Source organism: Amblyomma americanum, chromosome 4 (genome assembly GCF_052857255.1).
Source record: "Amblyomma americanum isolate KBUSLIRL-KWMA chromosome 4, ASM5285725v1, whole genome shotgun sequence".
NCBI lineage: Eukaryota > Metazoa > Arthropoda > Arachnida > Ixodida > Ixodidae > Amblyomma > Amblyomma americanum.
Window position 1 is genome coordinate 156,181,149 of NC_135500.1, and position 26,461 is coordinate 156,207,609.

At 46.0% G+C, this 26,461-nt stretch overlaps 1 protein-coding gene across 13 annotated transcripts in view; it reads left to right on the plus strand.

Annotated features, from left to right (window-relative positions):
* The window catches only part of pds5 (cohesin associated factor B pds5), a 78,467-nt gene that overhangs the window by 6,767 nt on the left and 45,239 nt on the right, over positions 1 to 26,461 (plus strand). For all 13 annotated transcript variants that reach the window (XM_077662104.1, XM_077662111.1, XM_077662108.1 and 10 more), the window contains exons 4-12: positions 72 to 256; positions 4,405 to 4,531; positions 7,187 to 7,267; positions 7,339 to 7,479; positions 10,024 to 10,139; positions 13,082 to 13,176; positions 15,803 to 16,485; positions 20,773 to 20,988; positions 25,310 to 25,470. In XM_077662104.1, the coding sequence (XP_077518230.1) occupies positions 72 to 256; positions 4,405 to 4,531; positions 7,187 to 7,267; positions 7,339 to 7,479; positions 10,024 to 10,139; positions 13,082 to 13,176; positions 15,803 to 16,485; positions 20,773 to 20,988; positions 25,310 to 25,470 (1,805 nt within the window). The remainder of the gene's footprint in view (positions 1 to 71; positions 257 to 4,404; positions 4,532 to 7,186; positions 7,268 to 7,338; positions 7,480 to 10,023; positions 10,140 to 13,081; positions 13,177 to 15,802; positions 16,486 to 20,772; positions 20,989 to 25,309; positions 25,471 to 26,461) is intronic.

Consider the following 26,461-nt stretch of genomic DNA (forward strand, 5'->3'; position numbering starts at 1 on the left):
AGCTCTTTGAAGGACGACCGACTGACACTGCTGGCTGATGGTGCCTTCCTTTTGTGCTCGGGGGTGCGCAGACGATCTTCCTGTTCTTCATTGAGCAGCTTCGGGGCTTGGAAGACCCAAAGGACCCCACATTTAAACGCTACTTTTACCTTCTGGAGAACCTGGCGTGGGTCAAGTCCTTCAACATTTGCATAGAGCTGGAAGAGAACCAGACCATTTTCTGCCAGCTCTTCTCACTCATCTTCACCATTGTCAAGTGGGTAGCACACTTTGACTCTCATAGGGCGGTGACCGCATTGGACACATAGAGGGCTTAACGTTTTGTTGCCTTAATTTTCAGACAGAGAAATTATTGTAATACACAGACAGAACATTTACGAGAGGTTCCCCAGTAAAACAGATGAAATTTGAGTTCATAACATCAGGGCAGTGACATGCCAACTGTGCAAGGTTCGTAGCAGGCTCTGCTGAAAAAATTTGTTTTCTGTTCGTCTTGCCAGAGGTTTTGTTTGGGCTGTCAGCAGTTGGAATTACCAGAAGTGCACCTTGATATGATCCAAGACTAAATGTGATTTGCTTTATGAACGGGATTTGCACTTGCCCTTCAAATCCTTGAATGCCCTCGATTTTCGAAAAAGATTTTTAAGTGCCTTTGAAACTCATTAAATTTGGACGCAGTCCTTAAATTTCTTGAAAGATTTTTACTGTCTAACCTCGCTCCTAAAATCAAATTTCTACACACTGATGGAGAGTAAAAAATGAATCTATGGAGGTACGAATTTCGTGAAAGTACAGTATTTACATGATCGTAAGTCGACTCGAATGTAAGTTGACCCCCCCCCCCAATCATATTCCTGAAAAAAAAAAAAAACCAAAAAAACCTGGAGGTCGTTTATACTTGGCATTTAATAATAGACCGGGATTGCACTATCCTGTGGCCCCCGCTTATCGCCAGCCGTTGTCATTGGGCACATTCCAAAACGAAAATGTATTAGTCACTGCACTACTCATCCACACCTGCGCTATCGTCCTCACTAGTGCTGCGGTCGCGACTGCTGCTGCCGTCTCACAGCTCATCGTTCCAACATCATCATGCAGTGAAGTCTCGCACTCCACAAACAGCCACATCACGACATCTCGTGGAACAGCTGAAAATTTTGCCTCGCTGCACCTGCCACACCTGATCACTCGTTGCGAACGTCGAACTTGCGGCCCGGCGCGCAGTTCGTTTTTTCGGCATAAAGAATAACAGCCATCTCGAGTGCAGCCGTGAATGATCGAGCGCCTGGCACTTACCGGTCCCGCAGCACAAATGACGAAGCACTACATTAAAAACTTGTGAAACATGGCCGGCAGTAGTCAAATGCATCAGAGCCAAAGAGAAACTACGCGTGAGTGTCGTCGGCTCTTCCGTTATCTACCGACACTCCTCGGCGCCGTTGTGGTTTTGAGTGGGGGTGCCGCCGCGATTGGAACAGCGGCCTTTCCATCAACTATAGTGCGCGGTTGAAAGTAAACAAAAAGAAAAAAAATTGGACGACGCCTGTTAAGAGTAGAACGTGAATGCGTTATCGGGCAGCTGCCGCTTAGCAGACGCAATCTGCGGCCACGTATGGGGAGTGGGCTGGAGCGGTTTGCTGCTTATCGGCAGCCACCATCGGCCACCTCGCGCGGGGTGGGGTTGCCGGTTCTGCACGTTGACTTAGCAGCTGCTCAAGGCCAGCACCAAGAGCGATGCGATGGAGCCACGCAGCAAAAATGCAACCACGCTGTAGCATGCCTGATATCTCGTTTGTCTCGCCTTTATTTACGGTGCGATGCTTTGGTCTCGATTTTAAGGCGACCCCTCACTTCGGATTTTCAATATTTGAAAAATAGGTCGACTTGCAATCGTGTAAATATAGTACATTCTCTGTGAGGTGAATTTTACAGGTTCCGCCTTGAGTTAGCCCCCCCCCCCCATATTTGTTTTATCGGGGCGGCAGCTTCTGCATTGTGTGGCAGCTTTCACAAAACCCTGATTCAGTCCAGACCAATGATGCTTTTCGTGCAAAATGGCTTTGCACTTCCATTTTGTCTTGTGCTTTGCGTCATGCAGTGCATGTTACGGCATGCCTTGTGAAAAGTGTAGGTTCCAGCCTGTCTGGCTTGATTATCCGTGTCGTCGAAAGTACGTGTTCTTCCCAAAGAACATAGATGTTGCTACAATGGGTAAATCGCACAGAAGGGCCACCTGGAAAGCTCCAAGCACATCAAGCACATCACGAATTCATTTGCATGTAGCAGCAGCAGTAGCATGACGAAAAATTTCATGTGCCCTAAAAAACAACCACCAAGAATGCCTGCACATGAGCACAAGGATGGTCCAAGTTGTTCTGAGTGCAAGAGAAAAGGCGCTTCTCTGTTAGCAAGCAAATTTGTACGGAACACATGACAGAACTATGTTATGCTTCTCAGTGAAACAGCTGTGGTGCACTCAAAGCCATAGTGGCCTCCTCAGTGTGCTAATATCTGAAGTCGAAAGCGAGTCAAGAGTATGGTCTGTTCTTGGGAAACCAAAGGGAAAAGTAAGCAGCTAGCGACCAGGGAAATCGAAAACAAAAGGTATTGTAGCTGGTGATCAAGAATTTGTGTGAAACAACTAAACTAAACAACATTTGACTTTGGTTCAGTCTTTGGATAGTCTCCCTAAGGATAAAGAGGTTAAAAAATTGCGTAACTGTCCTTATTTTTGCATTGAACAGCCAGGGAGAGATAGGCAGAAATGAAAAAGGATCTTTAGGAGATTGTAGCCAAGCTCTCAGGGGTTCCCGGTCTAAATCTAGTATATGGCCAGATACTTTCTTTTTGCCTTCCTTGATTATTTCTGCATTATGTGCTTGAAATTGCAGAAGTGTTATTGAATTTTAGGCCGGATATTCTGTGCAAACCCTGTTTATCGCGATCTATGCACACAAATAGTATTTTGAAACTATTCCTCTATGCGAACATAGTTAAAATTAAGTATCAGTACAAAAAAATATGTATCAGGGGATTGATATGTTTACTGAACAAACATTCTTCAACTGGTTCTGTGGGTAAAAAAAAGTTATCAGTAACGCACTGGCTTCTCAATAGAGTAAAACCATGTTAATTGGGACCTCAGGGGACAGAAAAAAATAACCGGATTATCCAAAGGTGAAATCATCAAACGGCTACAAAAAAATGCAAAAAAATTTTCGTGCCTTTGCAGATTTAATTGATAAAAAAAAGACTATGGTCATCTGCTTTTGAATGAAAACTGTGCGGCAGTGACGATTTTTCACAATTATGTCATGCTGTGCTGCACGCTGTCGGTTATATCGGAGCAGAACTTCTCCGAAATAGTAAGGCCTTCCACAGCCTCCTTCACAGGTGTGACACGATAGCGGTGGAACTGCCTCGCAAGCAGCAGCATTCATCTAAGAAAAGAAGGCTTCACAACACAATCAACGAGCAGCTCGTGGTGGGGGCTCGTTTTTGGCCCACAGAATCACGCAGGTGGTAGAGAGGGGAATGCACATTTACTCCAGAACAGACACACAATACAGCAACAGCAATGAAAAGAAAGACCAGCAACACATCAATCAGTATCCGAAACAGCACGCTGATGGGCTTGGCATGCTGACGCACGGCTGATAGCCGCTGTCACCACGGGTTGGTAGCAGAGCTCAGAAAACGAAACTACATGGCAACAGAGCTCCTCCTGTCACTTGGAGTGCCAGTCTGACCTCGACACGGCCCCCTTTCAAACCGTGTCTAAGTTAACGGGAGGGGCTATCTTTTCAGCTGACATCACACCACAGACCTGATGTATCCGACCTGAGCTGCATCTTCACATGCATTGGAGCACGACAAAAAGTTTTTGAATTAAGTGAATGCACTGACAATATGCACTGGGCAGCCAAATTTTAAAATTTGTTTGAATTAACCAAAAGTGCAAATTATCCGAGTTTGAGTTATCACAAATCTACTGTAAAGTATTTATCCCAATTTTTTGTCGCTCAAGCTGAACTTTTTGCTGCTTTTCTGCTAAGTTTTTTTAAGGAGTCGACAACTGACCAAAACATTGTGTGAAATTATTGTGCCTGAATTGAGTATTACAGTGAGAAAGATAATGGTGGCACTGGGTTATTGTGGTAGATGCTTCTCTTTGCATTTCATGCTGAGCTTTGCTGTGTGATTGGCTGCAGTCTTTTGTTACTGCCTTTTACAGGCCTCCGGTGTGTGGCATTTTCCAGTGAATGCTTTTCTTGCTCGGCGTTCCCGTAACGTGCACTGTCTTATCATTGTGTACTGTGCAGTGTTGTCGTTACATGTCAGGCTGCCTTAGAACAGGTGCTCCTTGAAGTATGGAATAACTTCCCTTCTTTGTTGTCCATGCAGTGACAACCACTCGAGCAAAGTGAAGAATTTCATGCTGGACATGATGTGTCCACTTATCACCGAGGCCGACACAGTCTCCCAAGGCCTGCTTGACATTGTTCTCAGGCAGATCATCGAGCCATGCAAAGTGAGCCCACTTGCTTGCAAAGACATATGACACATGTCGTTACGTTCTGTTGTCGCAATACCAAAAAGGAAACAATTTTTTTTTATAACTGGCCTGCGATGTACCTAGTAGGGGTACGCAAATTCTCGAATTCTCAAATACGAATTGGATCACAAGATTTTGAACTCAGAAATCGAATTTGTAGAATTTAATCTTGTTAATATTCAGTACATTTTGCCAACGCCACCCCAAACACAGTGGTCACGACGAAACATAGCCCATTTAGCCTTTGCATATCAGTTTCTTTGGATTGTAAGACCCGTGATGGGCCTTAACACAGTTACGAACCGAAGGCAGAAAAGAAAACCATGCCGTTGGATGCCTGTACATGTATGTGGTGCGGTTAACCAGGCAAGCTGCTAGCCTTATTTTTCTGTGGTAGGCCATTTTCTTGCCCTTTGCGGCCTAAGAGATGCATTTTCTAGATTTGAACTGACGAAAATTGTGAACGTGCAAAGTGGCCTCTGCGAAACAAGTGCAGCAACATATGCAGGCCACAACTTCGCGCCATCCTCCTCAAGCCAGGTGTGGAAGCTGCGTCTCTTATCGTAGTGATATGAAACCTGCGGTTCTGTGCCAGTCAGGTTAATAGACAGTTGTCGACTAGATTGGGGCGTGGTGCAGTGAAATGTCGCGTGATGCTGCTCTTGATTTTCTGATCAGTGCGTGTGCAGCGGCCGCACCACCATAGCCAAACGAAGGTCCTCTGTGCATTGGTGTTATCCAAGGCATTGCCGCACGCTGGCTGTTGATTCTGTGAGAAAAAAAGCAAATAAACTTGTGTCGCAAGTTCAGGGTGCTGCCATTTGGAAATGGGATGTTTTGCGAAAGTTTAGGTGGACAGAAATTTGTAGTTTCTAAATGTTCAGCAGGTTCGAATAGTCGGAATAGTAAAAGTGCGATGCTAATCGAATAGTAAATACTACTCACAAACTGGTATTCTACGTTTTGAATATTTGCACATCTCTACACAAGATATGAACTCTCTACCGAGAGCACTGGAAATCCCCTTGACTACGCTTTGGGGCAGGGGTCATTATCGGATTTGCCAGGTGCGCAGTTGACGAATAGGCATCCCATGAATAGGGCCTATAGGGCAGTGAGTTGACTGGCTATGAACAGAATGCCACTGTGTGAATGTATGTTAGTTGTGTTGAAGAGCCAGCACATAGATTGGCATTTAACAGCAAAAAGAAATACAGGGGTCTTGTTCTTTGTTTTCTTCGTATTTTGACTGTTCAGCTCTGACTGTGGCCTCAGTGCAATTTCAGTTTTCTTCTTGGATGGTTTGCGGTGGGCATACTGGTAGTTTAAATCGAGCTCCCCTTTAAACCACTTATATGCATGTGCATGAAGCAAGTCAACATTTACTGCCAATTGCAGTGAATTGTTTTATTCCCAGTTAAGATATACTCTATTTTCTGGTCTATAAGTTGCCTCTATGCAGCTTTTTCAAAGAAGTCACACAGAAGTTGTATTGGTGTAAAAGGTGCACTTTTTCAAATGGAAAGTGCTATACAAACGCACTGAGAATCCCATTGTCGAAGAGTGCGAAGAAAATACATGCTTGCTGAGTTTCTGTGCATAGATGATTCTTGAGCTCTGGCCAGCGTGCCTTTTTTCAACTGTCTGCCCCTTTTTGTTGGCTTCATCAACCCGAGTGCTGTTGCGGGTTTACTCCAGTTTAGGATAATTTTTTCGCTTGCGCTCCTGCTGCCTGATGCCCATTCTTCAGCATTCAATGGCATACAACTTTAATTGTGCATTGTAGCTCCTTCGCCTCACAGGCAGCGTCATGTTGAGCAAGAACAATGCTCAATGCGCGCAAAGCTTTGCGGATGTGACGTCGAAATCAAAACTTTCAAGAATCTGCCTGTACCATCTGGATGCAATAGTGTCTCAAAGTGTGCGCTGCTGCCGCATTCAGTCCATTTGTGGTGAGACTATATGATTCAACCATTCAGATAACATTTGAAAGATAACTCCATTTTTGTCCGTCTTCTGTGCACTGATTTTTTTTTACTGCGAGAGTGTCATTCACCTAGAACACTGGCATCATTGTTTGAGAACGAGGCTTCACCGTAAGAGGGAGAGGAGGAAAGGAGGAGTGCCATAGGAGCCCAGTAGTGAAACGAGGTAGGAGGCGAGTAGTGCTGCAGGGCCCCATGCAGAGCAGAGAAGTGCTGAGGGGTGAGTGAGAAGAGGAAGCGAGGGTGAAGATACTAGCGCGCAGTTGATTCATGTGTGTAGTGTGCTGAGACAAGAGTGAGGGTGTAGCGGGTGTAGGGAGAGGTATCGAGGGGGTGCTATGCCTGGCTCTGCAGTGTATTGCAGTGCTCTGCAGTACTGCCTTAGTGTACATGAAAGTGGTTGCTACATGGCAGCCATTGATGATTGAGAAGAGATTTTTTTTCATTTGAGGACGAGATGCTGAAATTTCATCTCGTACGCTGTCACTGACATGCGGGCCTTGGCTTACCCCGTTGGAAGCGCAGTTTTGTTATGAAATTTAAAGCTAAATGTTGCACGTGGTTGGAACAAATTAACTTTGGCGTCATTTTAATGCAAAGAGGTAGCTGCAACCAGTGCTTTATTCTATTGGGAACCCCCCTGCAGACGCAGAACAAGAACGCTTACAACCTGGCGAAGGATGTGCTGAAGCGGACGCTCAACACCATTGAGCCATACATTCAGTCGGTAGGTATGCAAAAATTTCCCTGCTGTGTGGGCTGGCTTAGCTTGAGTGTGCGTCTCCTCGGTGCCCACAGTTCTTCAACAATGCGCTGGTGCTGGGTCGAACGTCCAACAGCTGCGTGGCTCCTCAGTTGTATGAGCTCATCTACGAGCTCAACATCCTCTGTCCCACCATGCTCATCGCAGTGCTGCCGCAGCTTGAATTCAAGCTCAAGGCAAGTGTTGTCTCCCTTTCTCTTCAGCAGGGCCTCTGGACCATGCTGTGTCAGCTTTTTATATGTGCGCCTACTTCACAATTCTTATTTTGGATTTGAGCTACCCCTGTGGTGTCATTCATATAGTTGTTATAGAAAGCCCGATGGGTATGCTTCGGGTAGTGGTGGCATCGTGTTGGATTGGGCTTGGGTTTAATGGTGCCAGGCATGGGCAGTATCAAAAAGTTGCTGTTAAACCTTGATGTAACGAACTTCTCGATGTAACAAAGTGTCCAGCTTTCATAACTTCACATTTATAGAGCACCATGTATATTTAGCTTCAAGATAATAAGTAGATTTTGTTGCACTTTCAATGTAATGAAATTTCATTGTTGGCTGGAAATGAACCTAAGGAAAAATTGTATCACTGGCGTTAGCGATTGAAAGGAGCGCGTGCTGAAGCGTGCGTTGGAGCGCGTACGTAATATGGGCGCCACCCGGTTTTCATATACAGAGCGCATAGGCAGACACAAATACGACGACGATCACAGTGACGAGTACGTTGCCGGCTGCGCCATCTGGGGTAGTACGGGTGAGGCTGTTACGAGCATCTGCGCAGCCTTGGCTGCCTGCTAGGCCAGCCCATGGCTCTCGCTGTCTCGTCCAAAATCTGCGCCAAATGCAATGAGCTGCCTGTGTTCAAAGGCAGCACGTGTTTATTGCTTTTACAGATGCCCAAAGCTTGGCAAAAGGACTGGAAGGGTTAGTGCCGTTGGCACACCCATGAGCTGTGAAGCCTGTTGTGTGCTTCACACCTGACAATCTCGCTGTGCATTCAGGAGATGCACGCACGTGCAAAAAGACAAACACTCACATTTACAGACACTTTTCTTGCTTTTGCCAACATGGACGAAGAAAGGAGAGTGGGGGCGTGGGGTGGGGGTCATGCCGGCAGTGTGCTTGTGACACTGACAAGTGGGTGATGATGGTAGCAAAACTAAAACTCAAGACGGATGCGTCATTCCTGTTACTGACGAGGTCTTTGGCACAACAGATGTGCTGAGGCAGCTTGCGAGCTGACAACATAAGCAAGACGCGCGTAACGCTGTTGCTTCTAGTGAAGAAAGAGCAGAAGTAAAGGACTACTTTAATTGCAAATAAAGGTTTTCACTCTGACATATCCGTAGTGCGTTTTTGGTGGATATTAGCATTCTAGGAGACTGACCTTGACGTGGTGAAAGTTGAATGTTACGAAGCAAACTGCCGATTAAAAACTTAATTAAATCGACGTTTAACTGCACATGTATCTTCGGTACTATCTTTCGATACATTTTCTGTATCGGTATTTTGTATCGCTTGCTAAAAATAAAAGAACGGCATCAGAAACACAATTTAGTGCATTGTATATTTTAACGATAAGCAATGCCTAAAAAAAGAACTGTACCGCCGATTTTGAGGCTGCTGCAAGTTATTCTTTGGGCCGGCGGTGCTTGTTGAGCCAGCAGCGCACTGAAAAAAGGTAACAATTAGGAAGAGGTAATGTCAGTGCTGTTGGCCCAGTCAGTCATGTTCTTCCTGCGTTCGTTGTTTGGCAAACAGATTACATGTATGTCGCACTTCTGCACACTCGGGGACAGAAGCTCACCGTTATAGTAGAAACAACACTCTTTCTTGGCTGTTTCAAGTGGTGATGTTTGCAAACAGAAATGGAAGAATTTTACCTTTATGCTCAGAGCTTACTGTACATTTGTTGTTTATTTTGTAAGCACGATGTAGGTCGTGCACTCTTCCACATGCGAGTCAATGAGTTCATCAGTGCCAGCGGCATCAAATGAATAAGTAATGCTTGAAGAAGTTATTGGAATTTGGAGAAGTAATGCTTCAACAAGCCATATTTCTCAAGATACGCTAGTGAAGCTTTCTTAACTACGTGTCGAGGATCCTCGAGTCGACATGGCTGTGCTTTACTCTTTCCGTTGATAAAAATTTGGGAGGCATTTAGGCTTTCTGCCTTAAGGGTATGACGCGATAGTGTCAGTGGGTCCCTTCAGCTGCCTGGGGTCCTCTTTGTATATCACTTCGCAAACACAGATGCTGCTCTTTACTTTATTTATTTGTTTCTTTTATTGTTAAAAAAATTTAGTTCTCACAGGGCCTCCCTTTAACTAAGTTGGTTAAACATTTAAAAATTCATGACGTGATGGAGGACAGAGACTGCGATGATAAAATTTTATTGCTGTTTTGAAATCTAACACATCTGAAAAAGATGCATTGTTTACTGCCAGCTAGGAGTGCTGCAGCTTTTTAAATAACCACCTGACTTCTATTGCATTGTATTCCCAAGCTCTTGAATGCAATAAAGAAAAAAATATTCTTCAGTGGTCGAGAGGCAGTGTGCCCAGCTTGCGACTCGAGGGGCAGTGGTCCGAGTCCTGGCTCGACTGTTTTTCTGCCCCTTTCATGTGTTAATGCAATGCAAGAAGACCAGCAAAGCAAAAGCAAAACGTAAGCCATGCTGTGCATCCTGACTGCTTTGTCGTGTTGCCTTTGTCGTCCCGTGCACAGTGTAATGATGAGAAGGAACGGCTGAGCGTGACAAAGCTGTTGGCGCGCATGTTCTCGGACAAGAACTCAGACCTGGCCTCGCACAATCCGCCCCTGTGGAACTGCTTCCTTGGCAGGTGGGTCCTGTGGCATGTGGCTCCGTCTACTGCTCCTCTGAAGACGGAGTCAGTATGGATGTGTTCTCGTGCACAACGCTGTCAAGCAACAACGGTTCTGGCAGTGCCCATTTATGCATGATTGGCTTGCAACGCCTAGAGAAAGGAAGATCATCCTCTGGCATGAGCTTGGTTCGGGTGTGCGGCTGAATGCCTTCTTATGAAGGCCTTGGAGAATTTTGGTCTTGCAAACAAAATGTAAATAGAACATGTAATAGAAGTACACTTTAATCCCACTACAACAAGCAACAGAAGGAGGCACAAGAAAATTTTTGTAAATCACTGGTGTTCGTTGACACTGAATCCTTGCGCAATGATTTATTGACTTAAATTGGTTAACCCTTTTACTGTCCTTTTTCGGAAGTGACGCACCCCCAGTGTGGGTTTTTTAAAGGACTGTAGAAACCTAATTTTATTGCGCGTTTTCTTCTGTCAAACGATGCGTCAGACATTATAATACATAGATTACCGAGTAGTATTTGCCTATAATTGCTAAATAATTTATAATTGAGTTTCTTCTCTCATGCTGTTTCGGTTTCATCGACCGAACGATGACTGTTTTGGACAAGTGATGTTCTGGTCACGTGAGAAGAACTGTAATATAATCGTTTATATGTAGATTTAATTCACAACAACATTTAATCCAGCCTCTTCCAAGACCTGGAATAACAAAAAATGACCTGTCAGCAATTATGTAGCCGATTTTTTATGCCTCATTTGACCTAAACACTAACTACGTGTCGCAGTCATTGTTTGACTCATGAAACCGAAACCGAAACAGCGTCAAGAGGAAATTCAATTATAAATTATTTATCAGTCGTACACGAATACCACAGGGTGCTCCATGCATACAAATGTCTAACGCATTGTTTGAAAGAAGAAAACATGCAAGCAGAAATTTGGTGTCTATAGTTCTTTAAAGCCCAAGTAACGAACATGGTGGTTTATTTTTGGTTAGGGACGCAACGGATGATAACACAGATGTCAGCAAACGCACATTTTAATGTCCTCTGCGCGTTGCTAATTAACAAATACTAATAAAATGAGGAAGGCATAAAAAGACACTGTTCTCATTACTTCTTGACAGTGTGGTAGAGCTTGACACATGGGTCGAGGCACAAACCTTTGTCACACTGGGTGCACAATGCATAGTGTCTTTTTTTTTCCCCATTGGAATTAGGACCCTGAAGAGCCGCAGCTTCAGTCCGCAGTCGCCCGCAAGGGAGAAGTTTCAGTGGCCCGGACAAAAGGAAAATGGCAGCTTGTGAAAGAAAATGAAAGAGGGAGATAGAATAGGGGATGCAACGTTCTCGCTTGCTGCTGATAGCGGTGAGCGAGGCCGTGAAAAGGTAGTGGTGCACTCCTTCTGAACATTACGTGACGAAAAGGAAATGGCAAGAGAATGATAAAAAAAATGCTGCTGCAGAGTTATGACGGATGGTGGAGCCACGATCATCGTGAATGTTTGAACGGAGAATTGCTAATGTAGAGGTGTTCGCATGCAGAGAAGCCTCCTCTCCTTTCGAAAGTTGCACATGCGGAGCCAACGCGGAGCGACCACATTTCCAGGAGGGAGGAGTGGTGCGGTTGCTCTGCGATATCCGCGACCTTCAACTCACAAACCCAGTGCAAGATCATACAACAAGCTTCCAGAAAGATAGGACAAATGGTGGCACCACCCCAAGCGTGCCAGCTTTGTGTTCTGGCGTGCATTTTTGAACGCAGAGTGGAGAATGTATGGTTACTTCAGTAACACTGAAAGAATTAAACAGAGAGTCTGCTTTTGAGGGCGAGTGTAAAATAATTCACATACTAGTAGATGACGTCATATGGGTGAACATTATTTGTGAATATTCTTTTTATTTACTAGATTTGGTGCTATGTACTTTTTTTTTTTCAGGCGAGAAATCAGTTCTGGAAAGAAAATGTTTTGAGGGAGTTTTGAACAGATGAGATGTAGAAACTGACAAACTGTTCTGCTCCCCACCTTCGACCAGTGCAAAATAAAACATTAATTTGTGAATGTGAACAGGATTGTACTGACTACTCTAGGATGAGAATGAGATTTGAAATAACTTCAGGAAAGGAATGCATGGAGCCGTTGGTAAGAGAGATTGGGCAGGGGTATGGTATTGATGGGGGCTGCGTGGGTTGTTCCAGGTCTTATGGGCTTTAAATCGTGATGTGGAGCTTGTATTTGTACACAAAGCTTTAGAGAGTCTTGAGTGTGTCGGAGAGCTCTTTTTCTCATAGTAGCAGATTTGCTGAGGTTTGTGGAGGTCTCTTTGTGTGGCGAAGTGGGAACAGTGCCACACTACTTCTGCAGTGTTCAGCTTTGCCTGCTTGGAATACAATTATTGTATCTGTCTCAGTACTGAATAGACCTTGAAAATTATTATGTGCTTAATTAAGGAAAGAACCTTTGGCCTTCTTAACACATGCTTTAAGAAGAAAATGTAATAGCGTTTGGAAGTTGGCCCACCCCAGAAAATAAATAAATGTGGATTAGTAGGGATTAATGGATGGTTTAAGGTGGAAGAGCGGGTGGGGTTAGTATAGTCCCATATGATAATCCAATGGAAGGTACTGGAGCATTCTAGTCTTTAGATTTTCAAATTTACTCTCTTGAGCAATCAGGGAATTTTGTAATGAAGAAACCTGGATGGCTTTTGCTACACGACTAAACCTGAATGCTATCGTTGAAAATGCACAACTGCTCTTTAGCTGGTGGTCCATCTGATACCAGCCGTGCACTTGCTGAAGCAGGAGAGTGTTCCCGAGGTCCCAAGTTTGGTGCCAGCGCTTTAGGGAGATAAAGAGCTTTGGTGTTTGAATGAAGCAGCGGCTTGCTTTTATTTGCAAGTGAAAGCTCAAACCGGTGCTCTTCGTTTTCTTTCCGTCAGGTTCAATGACATCAGCGTGTACGTGCGGATGCGATGTGTGCAGTACTCCATGCATTTCCTGTTGAACCACCCCAAGCTGCGCAACGACATCACTGGTGAGTGCCACACTTGAGACAAAATTGAGTGATCAGGAAAATGCTCCCATTGTGCTTATAAGATCACTTGTTGAGTGTGTACTGTCGGCGCAAAAGTTTGCGGGATCTACGTTGCATGGTGCGTGGTGGAGCGAAGGAAAACTGCATTGCTGCGCCATTTGCCGTCAGAGAACCTGCTGTCAAAGCTTACTCACGGTGCAGCCACACCGGAGTTGAGAAGGGCGTGTGACGACCTGTGAACATGGTCGCAAGGCTGGAATATCAAGGAGCGTGCGACCGTCCCGTGACTGCTACTTTTCAGCCAAAATGATAGTGCAGCCACTGCGACTTGCAGATTCACACTTGTTGCACATATAATTCCAGATTTTGCAGGCTTCCGAACCTGTGTTGCGAACTGCCAAACCAATGAGCGTGCTTTTGGTGATATTCCGTGTTGATAATGCACAAACGTGGCTCTCATGCATGGTTTCAGTCATCTCTTGAGGCGTTTTGGCACATTAATTACCGTAGGCATACATTCCACACCACACGGCAGCACACCGCATATCGTATTTACACGATTTTAAGTCGACCTATTTTTCAAAATTTTAAAATCCGAAGTGGGGGGGTCGACTTATCGAAACGAAAACATGGCACTGTAAGCAAAGGCGAGACAAACGAGATGTCGGGCATGCTACAGCGTGGTTGCATTTTTGCTGTGCGGCTCCATCACATCGCTCTTGGTGCTGGCCTTGAGCAGCTGCTATGTCAATGCGCAGAACTGGCATCCCCTCCCCCCGCGGGCGGCTGCCGATGGCGGTTATTGATAAGCAGCAAACTGGCACCCCCACACCCCACACGTAGCTGCAGACTGCGGCTGCTGATAAGCGGTGGTGGCCCGATAACGCAATCGCATTCTACGAAAAGTTCAAGCGTCCAAAACGTTTCCTTTTAACTTTCAGATGCGCGCTCGGTGCTCAAGGAAGCGTTGATAGTTTATGGAAGAGCCGCTGTTCTAATCGAGGCAGCATCCCCACTTGGAACGGCAGTGGTGCCGGGGAGTGTCGGTAGCCGGCGGAAGAGCCGACGCTATTCACGCGTAGTTTCTCTGGTTTCTCTTTGGCTCTGGCGCATTTTACTACTGCCGGCCGCGTTTCTAAAGTTTTAATGTAGTGCTTCGTCAGTCGTCATTTGTGCTCCTTGTCTGGTAAGTGACTGGCGCTCGTTCATGGCTACATTCAAGATGGCTGTCGTTCTTTACGCTGAAGAAACGAACAGCTGCGCGTCGGCCACAAGCTCGACGTTCGCAACGGGTGATACAGGTGTGGCAGCTGCAGCGCGAAAAATTTTCAGCTGCTCCATGCGATGTCGTGATGTGGCTGTTTGCGAAGTGCGGGATTTCGCTGGACGACGACGTTAGAACGACGTGCTGTGGGACCGCAGCAGCGATCGCCACGGCAGCGCTAGCGAGGATGATGGCGCAAGTGTGGACGAGTAGTCCAGTGACTTAACACATTTTTGTTTTGGAATGCGCCCACGGGCACGGCCGCACATGGCAGCCGATAGCGGCTGGCCATAAACGGCGGCCGCTGGGTAATGCTGTCGCATTCAACTATTCAAGGTCGAGCCTAAACAACCTCGAAGTTTTTTTTTTTTTTTTTTTCGGAAATGTGATTTGGGGGGTCGGTAGTTTGGCCGCTCTGGTTGCAACCGATCGCACAGAATGTGATGTGAAGGGCGCTGGAAAACCGAGACAAAGACTCGTAGCAAGCATCGCCGAAAGCCCCAAGTTGTTTGCGCACATTGCGGTTCCATGCATGTTCGCGTGGATTGCCAGAGACGCTGCGACATGCCTGATTTTCTGCATCGCACCTCTGGTCGCGTCATCCATTGCTGAACAACTAAAGATGCTACAGCAAGCCACTGCAACCATTGAGATCCGGTATGAAGTACAGGTGAATACAGGGGCTGAATCCACATGCGATGGTTCGTTTTGGAACCGGCTCTCTTCTCCACAGGCCAGCACACGCAATTGGCCGTGTGTCATCAGCCGGTGTGCTGACACATGGCGACGTGGCCAGTCGCATGCAGTGGCCTGTGGAGAAGCGAGCTGGTTCCAGAGCGAACCGTTGCGTGGATTGCCGCACATTCCGGAGGTCATGCAGGTAGTTTCAGATTCGGAGTGGCAGAGACGTTGCGACGTGCCTCTTTTTCTGCATCTCGCTTCTGTTCGCGTCATTGGTGTCTCAAAGTGGCAAGCTACTGAAGCCTTCGAGATCAGCAACAGCAGTAGCCAGGTACAAATCTCGGAGGTTGTGCATATTTGTTGTCACCTTGCTGCCATTCACACAAAAAGAGAGCCCCCCCTCCCTCACTGTCCCTGTTTATCCGGCCTCGCACCAATTTTACCCTCTCATATCTTCTTCAATAAAGCGGTGGCGCAACCCATTCATGTTTGATAACGGGCTATATTTTACATAGACTCCAATGGAGGGTGGACGGACAAAGTCTTACAGTTTGAATTAGCCAGGAATTTGAATTAATGAGGTTTGGATTAATGAGCTTTCATTGTATTTGGAATCACTGAAACATCTGGCAGGAGTGTTTAGTACATTTGACATCTCCCATTTTTTTCTGGTTTATTCAGAGTCGTTGCGTCAGCGGCAGCACGACCCCGAGGAGTCGGTGCGCTACGAGGTGGTGATGGCCATCATCAGTGCAGCCAAGAAGGACTTCAGCTCGGTCACGGAGGAGCTGCTCAACTTTGTCAAGGAGCGCACGCTGGACAAGAAGTTCAAGATCCGCAAGGAGGCCCTTCTGGGGCTGGCCCACCTCTACAAGCAGCACATGAGCAGCCCTGACCTGCCGCCATCCACGCTGGAGTGCATCTCCTGGATCAAGAACAAGGTCCTGCACGTGTACTACCAGACGGCTCTGGAGGACCGGCTGCTGGTGGAGCGCATCCTGCACACGTGCCTGGTGCCCTACCAGCTACCAGTGGAAGAGCGCATGCACAAGCTGTACCAGCTGTTTGCCACGGTGGATGACCATGCAGTGCGGGCCTTCAACGAGCTGCTCAAATGCCAGTGTGCAGTGCGGCAGCAGATGCGTGCCGTCCTCGAGGCCCTGATGCTGCCTGCGGGCGAGGAGCGTGAGCGGCAGCTGCTGGCCCGCGTGGCTCTGCTGTCGCGCAACCTGCCCGACTCGGTCAAGGCCCAGGAGTACCTCATGAAGTTTTGCAGCCTCCTCGAGGGCAACCAGCGCCTGCGAATCCACATGAACAATGTGCTGCATGGGGGCGCCTCCTGTGTTGAGGCCGAGCGCAGCGTGGTACGTGACCGATTCCGTATACAGTCACCGACCAATTTTTTGGGACTCTGCGGGACCCGAGAACTGGTCTGAATAATCGAATGGTCTGAAAAATCCGTGAACTTCAAAAAAAAAAAGTTTGTTGTGAAAAACGGACTTCAAAAATAGCTAACTTCAGTGTTTTCCACATTTCATTTGAAAGCAACAATATTATATTGTATCTGAGCGTGAGTCATGCTTCCATGTACCCATCGTCTGATGTCAGCGATACCAGATGGCGCTAAGCGGCCACAGGTCATGCTACGAATTCGCCGCAATGTATGTCCGCCCATGAAGAAGCAAGGACAGAGTTTGTTTTCCTGGGCAATAATGGTCGCAAAGACCTGGGGAACGAAACCATAGGCAGAAGCGAATGGAAGTGAGCACCTCCAATTGCTCCCCACACTTATGTTTCCCACCAGTTCCGCACCACGGGCAGTGGCGTTGAAGCTGCTGCAGATGCTGCGGCTGTCATGTTTTCAACACTATTGTGGGCCCTGGCTTGCACGCTCTTCTATCTAAGCCATCTCGATGGCAACGTTGTGCATGCCATTATGACTCTAGTGGAAACAGTGAGACAAAAATAGCCAAGCTTATCCAAGCCAGTCCGTCTCATTGATTCTGTTTAGATCCAAGGCAGCGCCTTTCAAGGCAGTGGAGAGCCGGTTGCTTGCTACAGCGATGCCTGCTCGCATCCACGCTAGGTCGAAAAAACAAACTTTGTCAAAAAAACCTATCTCCGCAGTCGCGAAATCTTCGTGTCATTTGTGTACCACCTTTTTGAAAGCCTTAATTTAAAGGAAAAAAGCGTGCAAATTCCCGTATTTGCATGATTGTAAGTCTACCTATTTTTCAAAATTTGAAAATTTGAAGTGTGGGAAAACGAAACCAAAGCATCCCACCATAAATAAAGGCAAGACAAACGAGATATCAGGCATGCTGCACCGTGGTTGGATTTTTGCTGCATGTTCTTCGTGCTGGCCTTGAGCAGCTGCTAAGTCAACGCGCAGAACCGGCATCCCCACCCCGCGTGAGGCGGCCGATGCCTATCGATAAGCAGCAGACCGCACCAGCACACTCCCCACACGTGGCCGCAGATTGCGTCTGCTGATAAGCGGCGGCCCGATAACGCATACACATTCTACTCTTAATAGGTGTCGTCCAAGTTTTATTTTGTTTACTTACAACCGTGCACTCGGCGCTCAAGGGAGCGTCGATAGTTGATGCAAGGGCCGCTGTTCCAATCGCGGCGGCACCCCCACTTGGAACTGCAGCGGCGCCGGGGAGTGTCGGTAGCCAACGGAAGAGCCGATGACGCTCACGCCTAGTTTCTCTTTGGCTCTGACGCATTTTACTACTGCCGGTCGCGTTTGACAAGTTTTTAATGCAGTGCTTCAACATTTGTGCTCCGGGTCGGTAAGTGACCGCCGCTCGATCGTTCACGGCTACAGTCAAGATGGCTGTTATTCTTTATGCCGAAAAAACGAACAACTGCGCACCGGGCCACAAGTTTGACGTTCGCAACGGGTGATCAGGTGTGGCAGGTGCAGTGAAGCGAAATTTTCAGCTGTTCCACGCGATGTCGTGATGTGGCTGTTTGCGGAGTGCGAGATTTTGCTGCACGACGATGTTAGAATGATGAGCTGTAGGACCTCAGCAGTGATCACAACGGCAGTGCTAGTGAGGACGATGGCGCAAGTGTGGACGAGTAGTCCAGTGGCTAATATATTTTCGTTTTGGAATGTACCCACGGGCGCTCCCGTGCGCGGCAGCCGATGTCGGCTGGCGATAAGTGAAGGCCGCAGGATAGTGCTATCATGTTATATTATTAAAGGCCAAGCGTAAAGGTTTTTTCAGAATTGTGAAGTAGGGGGGTCGACTTACAATCGTGTAAATACGGTACGCGAGTAATTACGGAATTGCACTATGCATGGAGTGTGCTGAAGAGAGGTCTTAAAACAAGCTCATGTTATCCCACTTGAAAATGGGTGCTGTCTTTTTTTTTTGGTCTTTTTTCTCGTATTCCACAGTGGCTGCTATCTACGTGTTTTTTTTTCTGACTTTTTCTTTCCACTCTGCTTTGAGCACTTTAAAGGTGCCCAGCGGGGCAGCCGTGCATCACTCTTTCTGCAGCATAGCTTTTACCCTCTCCTTGAGACGGCATACCACGTGTCTTTCCATCCGTCTCGGGCAATTCACATAGCTCCGGTACCTGGCCATCTCTGTGCCGTGATAACGTGCTGTGACACTACGTCAGTTGAAAACGCTGTCACAAAGTTTTGAACTCCTAAATGAACAAGTGGGTGCACTTAGTGCATACACGCCTTTTAATCTGTGGGAGGCAACATGTGGCAGGTGCAAAGATGCCCTGCCTTTTGTGCCCTGGCAAGAAAGCTTCCCCCCTAAAGAAAGCGTGCTCTCGTAAGACGGCTTTTCGGCAGTTTTTCACGAAAGTGCACTGAAGCCATGTTGTGGAGGGTGCACATTTAGGTGTGGAAACGTTTTGTATAGTTTTTCTTTTCGTGACAGAGCCACGCAAATTCCCCATAATTACTGTTGTGCGGGGTCGCCGTGATTCGCATTCGCTGCGAAAGGTCATCTTAACTGAAATAGACGAGAAACAGTTCGTTTTAAGCAGATTTTTTTTTATGTTGAGTCTAGTGCGAACAAACCAAATGGTCTCGCATTATTCATCTTATCCAAGAATTCGTCTAAACAGAGTTGTCGTAACAGGAGTCTGCTGTATATTTATGGAAAAGGCCCATTCTGAACGACATTTCACAAGGCAAAGTACACTTGCTGGAAGTGACACGGAAGTTTTCTTGTATAACATTCATATTATTATTGAGTTGATATGGAATTCGCAGCTTGGGAAACAATTGTTTCAAGCTAGCTGAACTTCGTACAATAGGACCTTGTCTATATATTTTCTGCAAAATTTGAGGGAAATATATTAATGTGTGATCCAGTACCACCAAGACTGGGAAAAATCTATTCATGGGAGGTACAAATGCATTTATTAACACTTCCACTTATAAAGGCCAGTTAGTGCTTGTTGGCACCAAATCCGAAGAGCTTTTGTGGTGCTTGTTCACTTCTACCAGCATTTGCGTTGTCCTTAGAGTGGGAGAAACTTTCAACTCTGTGTATGCAGTCCAGCAACAGCAAGGGTGAATGTAGATGGGGCTCCTTTAATGTCAAAATCATTGTTATGCTCTGCTATAGCACCTCTTTCCCTTCATCCCTTCCCCCATGGTGTGGTTCTGGTGTCCACAGAGAGCGGGAAGGACAGTGCCTTTCTTTCCTTGATAACCAGTTAACCAATTACATGCACACATGTACTCGGTCCATTTTCAAGGCAGCGATGGCCGTGCAGGCCGAGAGAAAACATGCGTAAAGTGGAAGACTGCGATGACCTGTCCTTTCCTGCCTTTGATTTCTCCACTCCCCATGCCTTAGGTGACGGACGCTTCCATTATCGTGTTATCGGTGCAATAGCACATTCGCCTTTTTAGGCTGTGTTTTTTGTGGACCACGATGCATGGACCACGGTGCATGGGGCCTCAAAAAGAAGGGAAATGTGTACTGTTGCCTTGAGCGGCAATAACGAGGCACAGAAATTACCGAACCTGTCCAGGCTGATCCATCTGCACACTGAATCCAGAATGGCACATTCCTCAGCGGCAACAAGTTAGCCTGACTGCAGCAGTGATGTCCACTTGTGACTTATTTAGTCTGAAAAACCAAACTTTAGGCTTTATAGTGTCCGAAATGTTGATCATGAATGTGTGTGTGTGTGTGTGCGTGCGTGCGTGTGTGCGTGTGTGTGTGTTCCTAGGAAGTATGTGAACGTTCCTTGGAGAAGTATAAAATATTACAAGTCTGAATTATCAGAGTCTGAAAAATCTGTCTACTGCTGTAGTACTTTACCGGAACATCAGCCCACACATTAGGAGTACAGTCTGCATACAGTTCATGCTAGGAATGGAACACAGGAACAATAAGACCAAAATTAGGCAGATACTGCACTGAAAAACCAGGTAGGCTCAAAGAAGCACTGCTGGACTGGCTTAGGACACGCATAAACTGCACGTTCACGGCTTCTAAGCAACACGCTGGCTCAAAAATTCGACCCTAAACATATGTCATGGACATTAGTTGAGCAGCCATCATGTTCTCAGTGTGCTTAGGTCGGAGGTTCCCTTGCGTCAGAAAAACCCATGATCGTCATCATAATTGTGTCCGGCTCGTGTTTTTTTTTTTTTGCAGAAAGAAGTTCTCAAGAGCCTTGGTTACCCAGTACAGACCAACAGCTTCTACGTAATCATCAAGCAGATACTGGAACGGGTGGCACCTGTCATGGTGGACAATGCTGGTGTCAAACAGATTCTAACCTATGTGCGAGACTCACTGCTTGGCCAGGGGGACATTGACGTGCAAATTGGTGTCACCAACTCGGCACTTCGCGGACTGCAGCTTCTTCATGTATGTGCTCAGCGTTTTTAGCTGAATGCTGGCCGATTGTTCAGGCTTTGTGTGCAGTTCAGAGATTAGAATGGCCTGTTGTTAAAGGGACTGACGACTGAATTTTGAGGACACAATATTTTTTTAGCACAATGGAAAACATATACCCAAATTCACAAATGTGCCTCAACTTGGTGCTTGACATCCACTCTATTGAGTGTAGTATACAGTTGCTCATCTACACGAAGGTCGGCTTGAGTTCAAGAATGCCCTTCAGCATTTCCTGTGACAAAGTGTCCTCGACAAACCTCTCTCTACCACACCTTCCTTGAGGAGGTGTGAATCGTATATAAAGACGAGATTAAGGTGCCGGGTTGGCCTAAAAACGGCATGTCGCTCTCTATTACATGCAGAAATTTTTGTATCTTGCCCGTGGTACTGTCATACATCTCGCACTCTTATCTCTTACATACATCTCGTACACTAATCTCTCAATCACATGCACATTTTTATGTGTGTTGCCTTCTGTATATCCCTCGCAAGTAACCTCAGACGTTCACAGCCTAAAAGAACCTGTTTTGTGTGCTACATGAAAAAACAACTGTGAAAATTAACTGGAAATGCTTTTGCATCTGGTAACTTTTGTCGCCGGTGGCATAGTGTCTATTAAGATGGCTGGGATCATGAAATTTTTATTCGGGATTGTGGGAAATTTTTTTTCTCCCGCGAGAGCAAACGGTAAAAAGTTGTCTAGTTCTGCACAGCACTTAGCAGTGCATGAGTCTTTTTCAAGCCAGCCGGGAGGAGTTGTAAATGTGTTTGAAAAGTGATGTCCAAGGTTAAAGAATACAAGTCGTTTTAATTTACCAAAAGAATGAAGAGTGCACTGCCTTAATTTTATGTCAACAAAAATTAATTGTCTGTGTGGCACGGGGCATAGTCACGAAATGCGGTATGTTTGCTCCAGCTGTATACCATTTAGCTGCAATGAGAGAACACAGTGTGGCGCTATCATCCACTCGGTTCTTACTTTTTTTGCCAATTTAAAATATAAATTCCTGCCTAAACTGTGAGTTTCGCCCTTGTTATTGTTACAATGTGGCAAGGTCTGCCAGAATATGGCATTATTTTTATACTCGTCTCTGACAGTAGACTGTGTTCCCTTTAGTGGGTAGGCTTGTCTGAGAAACAAAATGTTATCCTTGCCAATGTTCCAAAATTGGAATATATGAAACTAAATTTTTTGTTTCCTTTTAGAATGCACCCTTCCAAATTTTTGTTTGAACATTCTTTTGATGATTGTGGAAAATATCGCAACTATAATTCTTATTTTCAAATAATTTAAACACTTTAGTTTATTGCTTTTGAGGGTGTTAAAAGTCCCCAGGCTGTCAAAATTATTCTGGAGACCTCCACTATGGCACCTCTTCCTTTCTTCTTTCACTCTCTCCGTTATCCCTTCCCTTACTGTGTGGTTCGGGTGGACACCAATATATGTGAGACAGTTACTGCGTCATTTCCTTTCCTCAAAACCAATTTTCAATTTTCAAGGGGACATATTGTCACAGCCAAGCACTTGGGAGCCCCTTTGCAGAAAAAAGAATGTGGAAATTAACAAAACAGAAGAAGAGTAGGAACAAATAGTGATTTCATGAAAGAAAAAACTACAGCTTGTGTGTCTTTCACTAGCAGTGAGTTTAATGCTAATGTTTCTTTTTTTGAAACATTGGCGTTTGGCACTAGCAAAATTCAGAGAGAGGCGATACTCCTATTTTAGAATCTCCCGTATTACGCCGGCTGTCGTAAACGCTGTCCGATTCTGTCTATACGATGTGTGAGCACAAATCTGCGGATATACAGTAAAAGCTCGTTAGTTCGAACTCTAACCGGACCGAAAAATTGTTCGAATTAAGTGAAGTTCGAATTATCGAATGGATGCTAGAATGAGCGGTTATAGCACCCGCTGTGCGGGCAGAACCCGAAGCAGTCACATCTAGACTTAATACCACGAGCTAGGCGCTACTACACGTACGTTTGTGGCGGGCATATTCTGAGCATTGAATTGATGCGGTCCTAATGGCAAATGAAATAAATTGATCGGCCAGTTATGCGCCAGAAACAAGTACTGGAATGCATTTGCGTGAGCAGTGAGCTTTACTGCTGGAATATATGACGCTATTCATGCTCCAAAACATGTTTATTTACAGGGAAGGGTTATCAAAATTAAAAGCAATCGGCAAAGTGTATTTGATTGCGTTTCTTCTGCCGAGAATCAGCATCATCTGCAGCCTGCCGAAAGCTCCTGCGCAACGTCAGAGCTCTCATTGACAGAGAAGTGGTGTGCTGCAACATCGAGCGCCGACGCTACTTCACATGCGCTTGGCGATGGCATAGTCTCGTCGCAGCCGTTGGACTCATCACTGTCATCTGTTCTCACTGCACATGAGCCCTGTGGCGTCTGCTGGGAGCATGCAGCCTCAATTATATTGGCGCCACTCAAGGGCTCCAACATTTCCACGCTGCTGTCCATGTAGCTCGCACTCGCGGCACCAACAAAATCCGTCATCGCCCGAACTGCCATACTGAGTTGTCTACGCCACGTGACCGCGTCTGCGGCACAATGAAAACCTGGAACGGCTCAGCTGCGCGGGCGAGTGCTCCGGCAGCGAAAACCTGCTGCGGCATGCACCGGAACGCGGGCTCGATGGGCCTCGTGCACTCGGCTTTTTTTATTTTTCATTGTTTTACATCTCTTGTAAATTTGGAGCGTGTTTGACTCGCTATGGGTCAACTTCTATCTACGAGGAGCGGTGTCAACCATTGTCTCCTAGTTCAACTTAACCGTAGCGGATGCTGACTTGTTCGAATTATAGAGCGTTTCCCCCTCATTGAAATACGCAGGGCTGTGCGGGGCCCGGGTTTCAGTTCGAATTAACCGAGTTCGAAATAACGAGCTTTTGCAGTACATACATAGCACTTGCTACGTATTTTGGACGTGCGCACGTCTTGCTGGACGTCTTCGGGCTGCCTGCGAGGTGTTTCTAAGCGTTTAGGGCATCTCACTACCACATCCCCCCCCCCCCCCCCCCCCGTTTTCCTTAACGTGCATTCCACCGGAAGACAACGGAGGCAGGGAAAAGCACGGGCAGCGGATTGTCACGTGATCATGAAATGGAGCCATGTGTGGGTCATTGTGGGGCATGCCTGACATGCCATGCTGTGAAAGCCACTGCTCAAGAAATTATTTTCGTCCTAACACAGCTTCTGAAGCACCGAATGTGATAAAGCTGGCTTGCTGAAAGAGACCACTATTCAACCATAGTGGTTTTCCTCTAATTAGCAAAGACAGTCAAGGCAGCTATGAGGTCATCATCAGCTAGCGAGAAGAAATTCGCACTGCACAGAGGCCATAAAAGCTATTTCAGATGATATTAGAATTCTGTATGTGGGAAACGCCGATGTTCCAAAGACAGAACACGAAAAAAACATGCTTAGTCATCGTGAATGTGGCTGCATTTTTTTTTTCGTGGTTATTTAGAAAGCACGTATGGATTGTCGGTAGGCACTTCCGTCTGTGAAACTGGTTCATAATGTGGCATTTAAAAGGTTAATGAAGTCAGGCTTAGGGAGCATTTATTTTTTGTCTGCTGAGTCTAAATACTATGTCACTTAATATCATGTAAACTCCTTGTGCACTTATGTAATATGTTGTGCAAGATTTTTGCTGACAGTTTTCAAGTAATTTTTCTGTAGAGAACTTGCTTAAATGCATGCCATTAGTTTGCCTTGGCATCAAAAAATGCTTTAAGGATGAGTGATCATCCTGCGTATCATAGAAGTTGAGTGATAGGGTTTTGAAGTTGCCACTTCAGAAACGGGAAAAAAACGTTTTATTCCTGTTTCTGGAGTGGAAACTTCAAAACTCTGACTCAGATTTTATGATAAACTGGATGATAGCAGGGTTTTCTTGAGCTTTAAAGTACTTTTTCAGAGCAAAAATAATTGCAGATCTGTTGTTTGCAGTCAGAAGGTGATGCAGTATCAAATTACTTGGTGAATGAATTGAGCAGCCATGGAGTGCTTAATCTTATCTGAAATCGGCCTGCATCAGTGTATCTTGACTCAGCATTTCTCTTTATGGTTGCGGTTAAGGTGTACTGTGCGCTTAGCAGTATTGTCATTAATGCCCGTATGGTAGTATTTTGCCATGTGCTGTCCCATTAGCGTGTCATTGACCTTGCACAGGGGCGAGAGCACTTGCATGAGTGCGTTGTGGTAACAAGAGGGCAGAAAGGGTTCTGCCGAACCGGAGGATGGCTCCAGCGCTGCTGTGTGTGTGCAGGTGCTGGCGTCAGTGTTCCCAGCTGCCTTTGTTGGGGAGGAAGTGTACAACCAGCTGCTGTCGTTCCTCAGCTCTGAGGACAGTGCTGCCTCCGAGCTCACCCTGCAGATCTTCACCTTTGTGGGGGCGGATATCGATCAGCGCTGCCCCAATGTGGCCCAGTGAGTACCAGCTTCCATTAACTCAACTTTGTCATGGTGTGCTAAATTATTGTTTTGGTTCACATAAACAAGAACAGTGTGCACAAAGTCTTAGATGGTCTTGCACAGGTGGAGGTCTTGGCAATGTACCATGTATGTGTTGCCAGCTGCTGATTTTGCCACATATAAGTAAAGATGTCTTATTTTTTTTACAAAAGATAGACTTTTTTTTAGAGCTGATCTATTTGTGGGGTGTCTAAGGTAGTTTCGGCCCAACTGCGGGTAGTACGTGCCTCATGTCGGTGCCCATTCCTGCTAAAATACATGAAACTCCATGGGTCAAAAAGAAAAAAAGAAATAGGTAAGTTGTGTGTAAATTGTTTCTGCTAACGAAAACTTGGAATTGTGCGCATTTTACCTGGCTAGCTTGTTTTCCCGGACAAGCAGTAGACTGCTTGAGCATAAACTTACAGCAACCTCCGGAATCCAAATCTACAGGCCTGTTTATCAGTTCAGTTTGCCCATGGTGTTTACCGCTAGTCATCTGGGCCGCACGCAAGTATGGAAAGCAAGATGGGGTGACATTTTATGGCCTTTGATCGCCATTTTCCTCCAACTTCTGGTTTTGCGATTGCATTGTTGCACATTTGTAGTACACCTAGCATTTCTCAATCCTCATTTATATGTATCTGTTGGTACCCTTCAGTGCGGTCCGGTTTAAGGTGTCATGGACTTAACTCGTACCAAATGAAGAAATGTTGACTATATTGAAAGTGGGTTACGTTTTTTCTTCCTTAGTTTGCTAAGCTTCCGACCAGAAAGGCTGGCAATCATGTTTTGGTGCAACTTTCTACCTCTTTGTTGTCGTCTCCATTTTGCCACATTCTTGGCATGGGGCTGTAGCTTTCACATGCGTTGTTACGCTGCTGTACCAGCCACTCTTGCCTTGGTTCATGTGGCACCCTTGCAAACTGTGTTTTCATTTTCTCTTGTGCTGGGATATCAGCCTGCC